The sequence below is a fragment of the Pistacia vera genome, unplaced genomic scaffold, assembly GCF_008641045.1.
Source record: "Pistacia vera cultivar Batoury unplaced genomic scaffold, PisVer_v2 Contig107, whole genome shotgun sequence".
NCBI classification, from domain to species: Eukaryota; Viridiplantae; Streptophyta; class Magnoliopsida; order Sapindales; family Anacardiaceae; genus Pistacia; species Pistacia vera.
In genome coordinates this window covers 296,017-309,173 of record NW_022195104.1, presented here as the reverse complement: position 1 = coordinate 309,173, position 13,157 = coordinate 296,017, and the positions used below count along the sequence as shown (strand labels likewise).

The window sequence follows — 13,157 nt, the reverse complement described above, 5'->3', positions numbered from 1 at the left end:
AGAGATTTTGCTTTGAACTCAGTCTGCTCGACCCCGCACACCGATCGGCCACATCCTCTTGAATTGGTTGCACAATCCGACTCGACGAAGGACACCTAGTAACTCTTGACCACACGTCATCTACATCCGACCGATCAGTTGCGCCAGCAATCGGTCGACTGAGAGGGGCAACCGGATATGCCTCGTTTGATTCCTACTCTCTAAGTTAAGCAAACCTTTACTCAGAGAGTGGGGGACAAACTATTGGAGCCAAAAAATGTCTTCGGCCCAAATGGGATAACACGTCCGACAATGAGGAGAAGACCAGGCCCAATCCCGATGCGGCCCAAGCCAAAACTCCCCGGATGAGGCCCATTTGATACGAGGCCCAATCGGTCCAAACCATCTGGACACATGCCTCCTAATCCCAGTACACTTCCTGGAGCTATGATCGAATCCAGAGCCCACAGTCACCTACGGATCACATTCCTACTCGAACATTGAAAAAGTAGTCCACTACCATCCCAACTCCACCAAGGTACGTGTCAGAGTCATACTTGGACTCCCTTTCACACTAGGATAATGGGGCCAAAAGATATATCCCTGGAGGAAACAAATTATTATGAGAACTCCCAATCCTGGTAGGATTGGGAGACCAGATAATCATTATTTAAACAGAGGCCAGCCCTCTCACATAGCAAATGACATTACACCTTCAAACCCCAGAGTTCCCAATTGAGAACTTCATATTACAGCTATAGTTACAGTCCCCGACTAGACTTCTGGTAACCATTCTACTCCCTAGCCCTCACTAAATTAGCCTCTTTCAGCCTTGCTGACTTGAGCGTCGGAGTGCCTACGGCAAACACCACCCCGGTGTTTTTTGTCGCTTCATGTTTGTTTCTCTACGTGTGCAGGTACAGCAGATCGCTAGTGGCCTCAACCTCACAGGATCAGTTCCTCCTTCCGTACAGTTAGATTTTTACGTCTACATTAAGGTGCCCTATTCATCAGCAATTCAATCTGCCTCTCTTAACAATTGTTGTTCATCAAAAGAATGCAATAGAAGAATAATATAAGTTAATTTGATAAAATTTGACTTTCAATTACTTTTGCTTTGTAGAAACACCGATTTTCGTTATGTTATTTTGTATATATTAAGAAAAGAAAGAAATATATTTTAGATAAAAAAAATTCATAAAAGCAAATATATAAATGGTACATTAAAAAGAAAAAAAAAAACGATTATTTAATGTCCATTAATACAAAAAGAAAAATCACTTCTAGCAAATCAAAGAGATTTGCTGTCAATATACCTTCAGTCTTAAAATTTAATTCTTTTCGCAGAAATTTTAAATCCTTATAACATGTTTAAGAAAATAAAATTTAATAAATTACGTTAATCATGTCGATATATATATAGTAGGTAGGGTGGTTGGTGGATATATAGGTTAGAATTACCGGCGAAAGGTGCAACCCTCGAGCCCCGAACTCCCTTATTTATAAAATATGAGTCACATTCTTCTTCTGCAAAATTAATTTATTTATCATCATCCTACTTTGGGGTTTTCAGGTTTCTCTTTCTAATATGTGGTATTAATATTATGAACCTTGTTGATATGTAATTTTTTATTTTTTATTAAGGATAATAAAAATAGAATTTTATTTATAAAAAAACTTTAATATCATCAAAATTTTATGTTTTTGTATTTTTAGGACAGATGAGGGTCATAAATTAATTTTATTCAATAATGGGATCATAATATTTCATGCAAGATGTGATCCTTCTGCAAATTCATACTGGTAGATTTTTTGAAAGATAAAGAAAGTTTCAATTACATTACAAGATTCTGAAGGAAGCAAATAGGATTAGTTACATTACATACATATATAACATTGACACAGAGATTATTACAATTACAAGCTCAATGTGATTTTGCAGTATATGAGGATTCCAGCATAGAAGGCAACACAAGTGGAGATAGCAGAGGAATGGGATCTTTACTTTGATAAAATGAACTGAATGAAGAAGAAGAAGAAGAAGAAGAAGATTGTGGTGTTGAGGATGACGATGAATTCAAATTGCACCCCATTGCTTTTGATGCACCCTTGCATTCAACAGAAGAAGCATTAGGCTTACTTAGCTGTAGTGGACATGGAGCTCGCCTTTGCAACCTGCTCAATGGCCTTTTAAACACAAACTCTTCTTTGTGAACACCAATCTGAAAGCCAGGGAACTCTTCACCCGATTCCTCCTCCATCACTATGTCCTTATTTTTAATGTTCTTCATCAATCTCTCTCCCTTATGTATTATTTTGAGATACAGAAATCTTAACCATTTAATATGGAGGAGACAATAAGTTTGCATCTTGCCCCCACTATCAAACCAATGGCAGAATGCCACATCCGATCCAAAAGTAAAATAACTCAAATTACAGGATAAGTAGAGAAGAGTAATAAAATATTTGGAAAGATGGGGGTGCCAGTTGCTGCTGCTCTAAGAAATCCTGTGTTGTTGATGATCCTCCCTCCATGTGAGGGAGGAATCAATGCATACATTTAAAGAAACTCTTCAAAGTTTTCAGTGACAAGATCCTCAGAGAGGCACATGTCACCTTACTTGTTTAATTAGTCATATCCCGATGCTTTTCTCTCCTTTTTTTTAGCTCTCACCATTAATTAACTTACACAAAGCATGCAAGTTCCTTAAGGCCAAGGTATTCGATTTCATTTTTTTTTAAGTTTATGACAGCTGAAACATGTCGATTGCCATTGCAGCCGATTATATTTTAACTGAAATGCGTGGAAATGATTGTGTTATGATAGTCATCACAACTTAGCTGTTGCCTTAATTTATGCTTTGGTATAACTAAACAAGACCACTGATTATTTTTTATTGCTATTATATAGATTTATATATCTCCATCCAGTACTGGACATTAAAACATTGACATTAGTTGACCAGTCCATGTAGAACACCCAACACTTGATGTGTTTATTAGTTCTGTCACTGTGCACGTCTCTCTTTTCTTTCATTTTTTTAATATTCACGATTTCCTTATTAACAGATGCATGAATATGAAATTTAATTAGCTAATGGCTTAATCTCATCTATGTTATATTATTGGCTGATGAGAAAAGAGCATCAACTTTGTGATGAAACTAAGTGGAAGAAGCTAGAAGTTATTTAACTGGTCAAATGTTTTTACTTCATTTCTGGGTTGTTCTGTTCAACTTCAGAATGTTTAATTTCTGTTGATGAGAGTTCAAACATAATCTTCTACTTTTAACAATATACCCCGAATAACTATTGATGATAATGCCAATCATATAGTTGATGAAGATGATATAGACATGGAATCAGGAGAGTGAAAACATGGAAACCATTCAGAAAAGAAAACGCATTTTCTTCAGCCTTTTCTCACTTTAAATTTATATTGGTTTCTCATCTTTAGGCTTTTCCACGACATCATCCTCTAAGCTTTTGGTAAAAACAAAAAAACGATCATCACATCACTGTCAGTTGGACCAGAATAAGAGATTTGGTTGGACCATTTCAATGGGGAAAGAAGTTGATGGATCGGCTCCACAAATCAAAATGGATTTTGGTAGAAGGAAAAGAACAACTCTCCCAATAAAACGAAAAATTCAAATTGCAATCCAAGATTGGTCTGTTTCCCATTTGGATTGGTCACAATGGGACCAAACCCGAATGGAGAAACTTCTAAAGTGTATTTCAACCAGTGTGAATGAGTTGTCAAACTTGAAATCGGCACCATGCTCAACAAAAATACTAAATGGGGTTTCACAAACCAAACCCATTTTCTAAAGCCAAGTCTCCATCTAAAGTGATGACAGAAGATTGTGATTCATGACTATGAATCCATAAGCCGCCACCCATGGCCATGTAGCGGGTCCAATTCCTGGACTGGAGGACGTAATGGTCAAAGTTGGTAGCTTCACCCACCAAAACAAAGAAACTGAATAATTCAATGAAATCATTTGTTGTCAACAAGAAGAAATTGAATAATTCAATTCCATTATTTGTTGTCAACAAACAATTCTTCTTTCGTTAGTTTTGATGAAAGTCATTGCTTCATATTTTTGGACACCAGTCCAAAATAGGTGTCAAATATTAATCAACAGGAACTAAACTATGAACCAAATCAAAAGAGGACACAATAACTCAAGCACAAGATTTTAATTTGAAGGCAAAGAGTAAAATTATGTACAAAAGATGACACTGACTGCTTTTGTGTCTCCAACATCAGATTGGATCCACACTGGTAAAGAAATAATGTTAAAAGGAGGTATATTAGGGGAATTTACAGGCTTAAGATATCTCTACGACTTCCCTATTACTATACCACCTCTTTGAGAAAGGACTATTTTTCCTAAATCTAAGTTACCATTCTAATTAAGATGAATAACTAGCGACTATTGGTAGAATTCTAGGTTGGTTTTAAATGTACATGAGGCAAGCTAAATTCCATCCTTCAAGAATAGGATCTAACCAAGCCAAAATTAACAAAAGATCGAGACTTGAAGAGGCCACCAAAGAGGAATCTAGTTGGAGATTCCTGAGATGTTTGTTTTAAGTCTTCAGTGTTGCCTTTCACTTTAAGTATAGTCTGGCCTATTGATTGCCGGATGGAATCAATGACTTTAGCATCCACTGGACAACCTGACGCATCACGAACATAGAACGTATTGAGAGCTTTGCCAGCTTTAGTTGCAACTTCTGCTCTAGTTACAGAGAGGCTGTTCTCCCGGAAGATGCGAGTGACAGCAGATAGCAACCCAACTCTGTCGGTAGTGCACAATTCTAGCTTCAAACCCTGGATGAGGAATAAACAAAGTTTATGTGCAAATTTGAGTAATCTCTTAAAAATTAAAACAAAAAGACAACAAAAGATGCTTAGAAGGATTTTGTTTTTATGCAGCTGTTCCTTTGAGTTGATTGTTGAACAAAGATTCTTTAGATGGAGTAGGTCTAGAAGAATGCATTTAAACATAAATCGAAGGCATTCTCTATTCAACAGACAAATAGATATAAGAAAACATAATCTGACAAAGGAACGGACTACAAAGAAGCAAGACATAAGTTTGATTATGACTGCAATATAATCACAAGATTAAAATTTATGTTTATTACATACTTTTCTTGTCAAAATCATCGCAATACACAGGAATCATACGTTGTAATCTAATAAGAAACAGGGCCATGAAACTGCAGATACAGCAATTTATCTGCTCAAATGCATCAGTTAAAAGTAAAAATTGGAACTTCTCTAAAAATATTCAAATACATAAACCCCAAATTCAGATACAGGATAGTGCACTCACCTCAGATACTCTTCTCTCAATAGCTGCTTCGAGACACTGTATCACTCTTTCTCTCTCTGCATCTGACTTTACAGGTGATCCATCCACATGCCTGATGTAGTATTCCTATCAATCATTCACAACCAAAAAACAAACAAATAAAAGAAAATTAGTCCAAGAAATCATATCAAAATGAAACAAGTTTAAATCCCCAAATCATAAATATACCCCGGTAAAAAAATGGAATACCTGATAAGCTTCTGGCCCCTCACCAGCAATATTGGCATGAAATACCACATACTGCATATCTGTCAAAGTGCAAACTGTATCGAAGAGAAGCTTTGGCCTATCTTTACTTTTAATTGTAACCACTGAGTAGTCTTTATCATACCAATTAACAACATTCACATTAGGCCTTAACCTTTCATCCAAGGTATCGTCATCAGTACGTTCATAATCCCGATCAGCAAACATCATCTGGTGAAGCCTCCTATCAGTGTGGGTGACCTCATAAGAAACAGCAGTCTTAGCCCCCCCAGATTTGTTGCTACCTTTAAGTACATTGCACAGAAGTTCTTTAATCCCAGAGAGTCTATCTGGGTCAGTAATTGGACCCCCAGTTTCCTCATCTGTCACATGCATCACGGCTGCAGCCCGTGTGTTGTGTGTCCACACCTCTGCATTCACTACATTGCATTTAAGGTGAGTGAGAACGGCACTCACTTCTGAAAGTAGCCCTGGTCTGTCACTTCCTGTTAATTCAATTGCAGTATGGTCCATCGATGGTTTAACCCCAACAGACCTCATTGAAGATGAATAACAACCTTCTGGCCCAAGACACTGAAAGATAAACCCAAACAATCAGGTACGCCAATAAACAGTGAAGTAAAAAAAACAGAAAACCCATTCCAACTCACCTTTTTAATATAATCTAGCATCACTTCATCCTTAACCTTGTTTCCATTTTGATCAGTAACATTAAAAACTGGTAAGGACAAAAAAAAAAAAAACCTCATAACTGAGTTTGACACTGCCAAAATATGGGGAGTATAAACTTATCTTCAAAAGGAAAAATAAAAGAAAGAGAGAAAATCTTAATTACCATCCATAAACCAGCCTCCATCAGAAGATATATATGCTTTAGTAATGATTAGGTTAAGATCAGTAAGGACTTGTACAACATCGAGAAGTATTCCATGTTTGTTTTGACTATCAACCTGCAGCATCACAAAACAGAATAAGTATCAAAAAAGTCCCATAAAGAGAGAAAAAGATAAAAAATTTAAAAAGTCGTCCAAAATTGAAGGCGAAAGAGTACAAGGAGAGAAAAGAATCAAAGGCATACCTGTATTACAGTTGCATTCTTGCAGGTTTCATTATCAATCACAACCCTGACAAAAAGGAAATTGAACAAAGTGATGTTATATCTCAAAACTGCTTAACTTCAAAACAAAGAAGAAGAAGAATAAATACTGGGTGGGTTCATTCTTTTGATGAATTTCTCATATTCATCATCACTGTCCTGTGAAAAGCTCATGCTGACCTCTAAAGGAAAAAAAAAAAAAAAAAAAAATTGTTTAGATAAAGAAAAAAGATTAAAAAAAAAAAAAAAAACAGACCATCGACAAAAGACGTTTATTCTAATCACCAAACCAATCAAACAGAGATACTCTCAACTTAATTAAGCAAAGAGAAGATATTATTAAGCAACATCATCCTTAAAAAGAACTTATCAAACACTTCGGATTTAGAGAACTAACCTGACTAATCATAAAAAGCTCAAAAAAACTGTTATAAACCCGATACCAAGACAAAACCAATTAAAGAGTTAAATTCAAGCACAAATACCACAGCACTAATAACTTAAATTAAACGACATATATAACTAACAAAAATCAAAATAAGAATCCCAAATCTTCATATTACCAAGACTCTCAAAACACAAAACAACGAGTCGACTATCAAGACCAAGAATAACAACAACACTGAAAATCATGAAAAGTTAGCACCTACCCATTACAATTCTTGACACTATATCTCGGTTCTCTCAACAACAAAACCACCACCACCCCCCCAGACTCAAAGCCTTTGTTTTTTGCTCTTCAACTCATTATCATGAAAACTACTACAACAACAGTTTATATATATATATATATATATATATATACCCATAAAGGGTCTCACTCAAGAGATCTTCTTTATCTTCCCTGATACCCTCTCTCATTAGGAAATAAGTATTTTTATATTATTTTATCAAGAAAATCGAAATGACCCAAAATATTTCTAAATCAGACACCAGACACGAGACTCCAAAACCCGGACTTGACTACTTATATAATCAACTTTATTTAAATTATTTATTATTTATTAGTCTAAATCAGTATATTTTCCCAGTACTTAAAAAGAAAGTTCCCAAAACTCGGTGTATGAATTGTAATGTTTCCACAACCGTCCAGGCGGATTTTAGCGACGGTGTCGGGTCGGTGCTAGAATGCGCTTATGGTATTCTATAGCTATAAGTTCGTTAAAAAATATGCACGTGTTAAAAAAGGCCAAGGGTATATTGTTCCAACGTTTGTGGAGAGATTTGGTAATTGGAATTTTAGGGCCATAGTTTAGGGTGTCCTAATTTCCTATAAATTGGTTTTAATTGTGGTCATTAGTGATTAACTAATAAACTAGTCAAGACTAAAATAAAATTTAATGGAAAAGTGACAATACATTAAAAAAAAAAAAAATAAAAAGACTCCCTGTTGGATTATGTTAACGTGTAGTTTAGGAATATGCTTTCAATTTCGTCCAAAATATCTTTAATGAAAATATATATATTTATAGTTATAGAACATTAGAATGTGACAAATAAAGGAAAAAAATATCAAACTAAAAATATTGTTGGTACTTTATAATTGCTTCTAGAAGATTTTTTTTTTTTTTTTTTTTTTTTAAAGCAAAATAAGTGCTTTGCTAGGTTGATGCTGTTTAGGAAAATTATCTAACCTAGTTCCCCTTAGTATTTTTTTTGTGCCTTTTTTATTTATTATTTTTCAACTCAAAATATTAAAAATCAATTTGTAATTACTCCCTTCTTTAGGATTATTTGAACAACATATATGTTGATGCTTGATTTTTTACACTAACGATTTGCTCATGCAAAATAGTAAGCTGGCTTAAAAATTACATGTGAATAGAAAATGCAATAAAGTAAATGGAAGATGATTTTTAAAGTGGTTTAAATATTGAAAGCGAATCCTACGTTTATTGTTCTTTTATTATTCTCTGACTCTTTTTTTGATATTACTAATAAGGCATACAAAGAATGAAGAAGTGCTTTGTTTACAAAGAAAAAATAATAAAACTCAAATGTTTGTCTAACTCTCATATGTCTAGCCCCTTTTTCACAAAGAGGGGTGTCCATTTATACACCTTTGAGATCAGTGTAATGAGTGTTTTTGTAAGTTATTATGACACGTGGAGAGCTCTCATTCATCTTAATCTTTTATTTTGGTAAAGGTGGGACTTTTATACAATATCTTGGAGACGGTTTGAGCTTGACAATTAATACACTTTGTCTTTTAGGTAGAGTTGACATCGATGTGACTTTTTACACAAAACAATATATTTATATATTTGGTAAGGCTAAGGATTTAAATACATAGACAAATTAAGTTCAGTTATGTTTATGAGAAATGTCACAATCAATTTTGCCAAGTAATGTATGTAATTAATAAACCAATATGTGGAACATAATGGATGAAGTACTATAAATGTATGAAAAATATACCTAAATTTAGTTTTAAAACCATGGTGTTTATGGTAAATACAAGAATTATCCTGAACAATATATATATATATATAATATATATATTATATATAAAATATAAAAATGTCAATGTTTTGGTCTGTTTGATTAGAAATGTAGAGTTATGATGTGATAATTTATAATGTGGGCGGTTTGCTAAATGGATGAAAGAAGGCGAAAGCATACAAAGGCTAACTCTATCAACGATCTAATCCCATACCATGTCAGTTACAATTTCTGGCGGCTAGGGTTTTCAATTAAAATAAGGGAGAACAACATTTTCCCACCCAAGGTTTGGCAAAACTACACTTTCCCACCTGTCAAGTTTCAAAATGACACTTCCAACTCTTCGTCAGGTTCTATTAGTATTTTTTGTTAATTTTAATTGAAAAAAAAATGCCCTTAAAAAGGCGTTTGTATCATATAATGTTTTATTATGAGGGTATATTATATTAACAGAAAGAAAAATCACCTTGAAGATTACTAGAAAGTTTAAAAAATGTGTTTGGTTGGTTCGAATAAATTGATAAATAAATGTTGGTTGTGAGAGGATAAATGGGTGGATATGTTATATAGATTAAAATTGCCCTCCTTTTTAAATATAATATAATAGTATTTTTATTATTATTTTTTGAATAATTTCTTTTAACCTCCTACATTTGATTTTGCTAAAACACCTAGTCATATAAAACTTTAATTTTAGCAAAATTACCCCCACCACCCAAGCCACTGTTGGCAACCAGCCACCACCCGCGGCCATTGCCGAAAGTCGACAGAATGGCGCACGACTGGCGTCTATGGCCGGCGAAGCAAAAATGGTCATGGATGACAAATCCATGGCCGAAAATGGCTAAATCCATGGCCTTTCATGCCCAAGATGTGGCCATGAAAGGCCAGATCTTTGGTCGTTTCACAACACATCTTTGGTGTGAAACGGCTCATGGCCAGAAAAGACCTTATCGACACACAACCAGTCAAATTCTACCGGGTGCACCATATGACGACAACGTCGACGAGGTAGTGGTGAGTCACAGCTGGCAGTGGGCTTGGGTGACTAGGGTATTTGTTAACTTTTAACTTTTGTGACTAGGGTGTTTAGCTAATTTCTCAAATGTAGGGGGGCGGGGTAATTGTTATTTGATAGACATTTGAGGGCAATTGTGTCTGAAATGATTTTTAATTAAGGGAAAAAGAGTAGAAAAATCATATTACCCTAGTATGTTTTAATTACACTCCTAACAAGGTAATAAGAATACCTCATATCACTAACAGTAAACATTGTAATAAAGATACCGTAAATTTTTATTATTACAAACCAAACACAGAAATCTTGCAAAAAAACAAAGATATACTCCTTATCTTATTACCCCGATCCAAACGGCCCCTAAATAGTTTATTCTTAATAGCTTTTTGGCTGCTCTTTCATATATTAAGATTTTATATGTTAATTAGTAAAAATGAAAAACATTATATTATGAAAAACATTATAAATTAGTAAATTATTAAATAAAGTGATGAGTATTGATGACATTATAAATAAATAAATATTAAAGTCATTTAACTTGAACAATTTCATAACATTATTTCTAACTTTTTAGTTGGGGTTTATTTTTTTATTTTTTTTTTAATATCAACTTTTTAGCTAATTAAAAATAATAAAAAATTTATAAAATGAAATAATTAAAGGTATTTCTCTTTTTAATCAAATTAAGAAAAATAAATAAAACTAGACAAAGATTGAAAAAGTGCCATTTGATCTCGACAGATGAAAAGGTCATTTTGCTGAACTTGGGTGGGGAAAATGTCGCTATCCCTTAAAATAATTAAATTAGATGAGCAGGACATGACTCATGAGGCAGCGCAAGCAGAGGATAATTAATTAAGAAATAATAATTATAATAATGATAATTGATTTTGGATATTAATGCCACCACATGGTTAAGTAAGCAGGCATATTGAATTTTAGTTATTGTTGTGTGGGCGCATACACGCGTGTCTTGAGGGGAGTTGCCGGTCTCATGTCTTTTAGTGTTCTCCCCATGTCTCTGCATTCTTCATTCATCATGTTCTCTATATTACTCATCGTCTTTTGACTACAAATATAATTATCAATTTAATCACTAAAAAACAAACAAACTCACCTCGTAAACAACAATTGGTGCATCCCCGTTCACAAAAATTTGCTCCAAGAATTCTCCATTGATGTTGGAATTAGGTAGGTTTGAAATTAGTGTCTTCCACCTATCAAGAGTGATCCATAAATATTCACGGCGGTGGTGCTAAGTCTACGCGACGCCCCATTGAGGTAAAGCCAAACACGCTATGGCTATATAAATATACCAACTCATTTGCAATTTGCAAGTACACAATACTAAAGTCCCGGAATTTGTCTCACCATGGGCTTGATTTGACAATGCCACCATCGAATTTCCTTTCATCGTTTTATATATATGGCCAATTGGGCATCCCATCCATTCAACCCTCCTAATCAGCCATTTTTTGTCAGCAATTATTGTACATTTGCTTACTAGTTCCCAAACATCTACTACTGCCCTTGCAAATTGTATCCAAAACACCATTTTGATATTTTGGAGTTTTGTATAAAAAAAATAAACTCAAACTTTTTACTGAGAAATCATTGATTGTTTTACTCTTGTTTAAATATTGAACTAAACACATGTTTTTGTTGTTATCATTAATTTTTAGAATATATATATTGCCAAACACATTATTGGATATTGAAACATCAAATTCTTTTTTTATATATTTTTAAGGGTTAATAATTATAATCTCCCTTAGGTATAATTAAATAACAAAAAACCCCTACGTTAGAGAAATTACAAAAATCTCTATAATTATTAATTTTTTTTTTGTGTTAAAATAAACAGCAAAGAGCTAATTAAGTAAATATTTATTAACTCACTACGTTATGAATTCTAACAACTAATTAACGGCAAAAGATTTTTGTTATTACTAAAATCTCAAGAAATTTTTTATTACTTAATTAAATCTCAAAGAAATCAAAATCAAAACCATCTATTTTAGAACTTCAATTTAAAGATGCACATTATATAAGCCTTATGGTAATCGGTTATAACTATGCCATGTCAAAATATGTTTAACCCAGTATAACATTTTGGTTATATTGAATATCTTATAGAAAGTTGATTATATAAACGAATTTTTCCAAATATATGATTAAAATATAAAATATTCAAGCTACATCACATGGTCGGTAACATTGCCTTAATAATGATCATCTCGTGACACAGGCCACTGCTAATTAACTACTAACAACCGTTCTAACCGTCTTCCAAGTATGGTTAGTAATACTAATTAATTAAGATTTAACCATAATCAAGTAAAACCTTGGGTCAACAGTCAAATCAGATTAGACTGATAAATACTACACTACACATACAGCGAGGTAGTTGATTATTAAAAAATATATATATATTTATGGGGACGAGGAAAGGTGCACGTGACAAGAGGCAGACCCGTGAGCAGATTTACATGTGGAGCCAGCATGGCAGTCACGCACGTAACACGTGCTGGGTCATAATATTCTTTTTTTTTTTTAATGTAATAATTAGTCTCTTCAACCACACGGAGAGTCATTTTGATTCGTCGCAGCACATTCTCCACGTCAGGAAAAAAGCTAAAAAGCGCATATGGGGTGTGATTTTGACGTTCGCAAATGGTCCCTTTTTTTAAAATTCTTGTTAATTGTTTATTTCTAGTTGAGAGCAATTGGAAGAAAACATTATTTCATTTAAAAAAAGACATATTATTCATTATACTGATTAAAAAATTAATATATATTCATAAAAATCATTTTAGTAAATAAAAATAAAAATAATGTGTATAAATGTGGTGTTGAAAAACAAAATCAAAAAGTAAAATGGGTATAATGAGTTAGGATATCAAACATTTTTGGTCAACGTTTTTTAAGTTACATTTAAATTAGAAAGGTACGGAACACAATTACAATGACAGATTGAGGAAAAAGAAGAAAAAGAGTGACATAAAAATTGGAAAATGGGTTGGGTTAGC

General features: G+C 33.6%; 2 protein-coding genes across 2 annotated transcripts; both read right to left on the bottom strand.

The window, feature by feature from the left end:
• Window positions 1-1,904: 1,904 nt before the first annotated feature.
• Window positions 1,905-2,240, bottom strand: LOC116131306. The gene has a single exon (XM_031416976.1). It carries the CDS (start codon window positions 2,238-2,240, stop codon window positions 1,905-1,907), a length of 336 nt encoding a protein of 111 aa, XP_031272836.1.
• A 1,922-nt stretch (window positions 2,241-4,162) lies between these two features.
• LOC116131733 (ACT domain-containing protein ACR4-like) lies at window positions 4,163-7,415 on the bottom strand. The gene is made up of 8 exons (XM_031417402.1): window positions 7,319-7,415; window positions 6,781-6,850; window positions 6,651-6,699; window positions 6,408-6,522; window positions 6,223-6,290; window positions 5,555-6,145; window positions 5,327-5,431; window positions 4,163-4,818 (listed from the first exon to the last, which is right to left on the bottom strand). The coding sequence occupies exons 1-8, from the start codon at window positions 7,320-7,322 to the stop codon at window positions 4,477-4,479; spliced, it is 1,344 nt and encodes a 447-aa protein (XP_031273262.1). The 5' UTR covers window positions 7,323-7,415; the 3' UTR covers window positions 4,163-4,476.
• Between the last annotated feature and the right edge of the window lie 5,742 nt (window positions 7,416-13,157).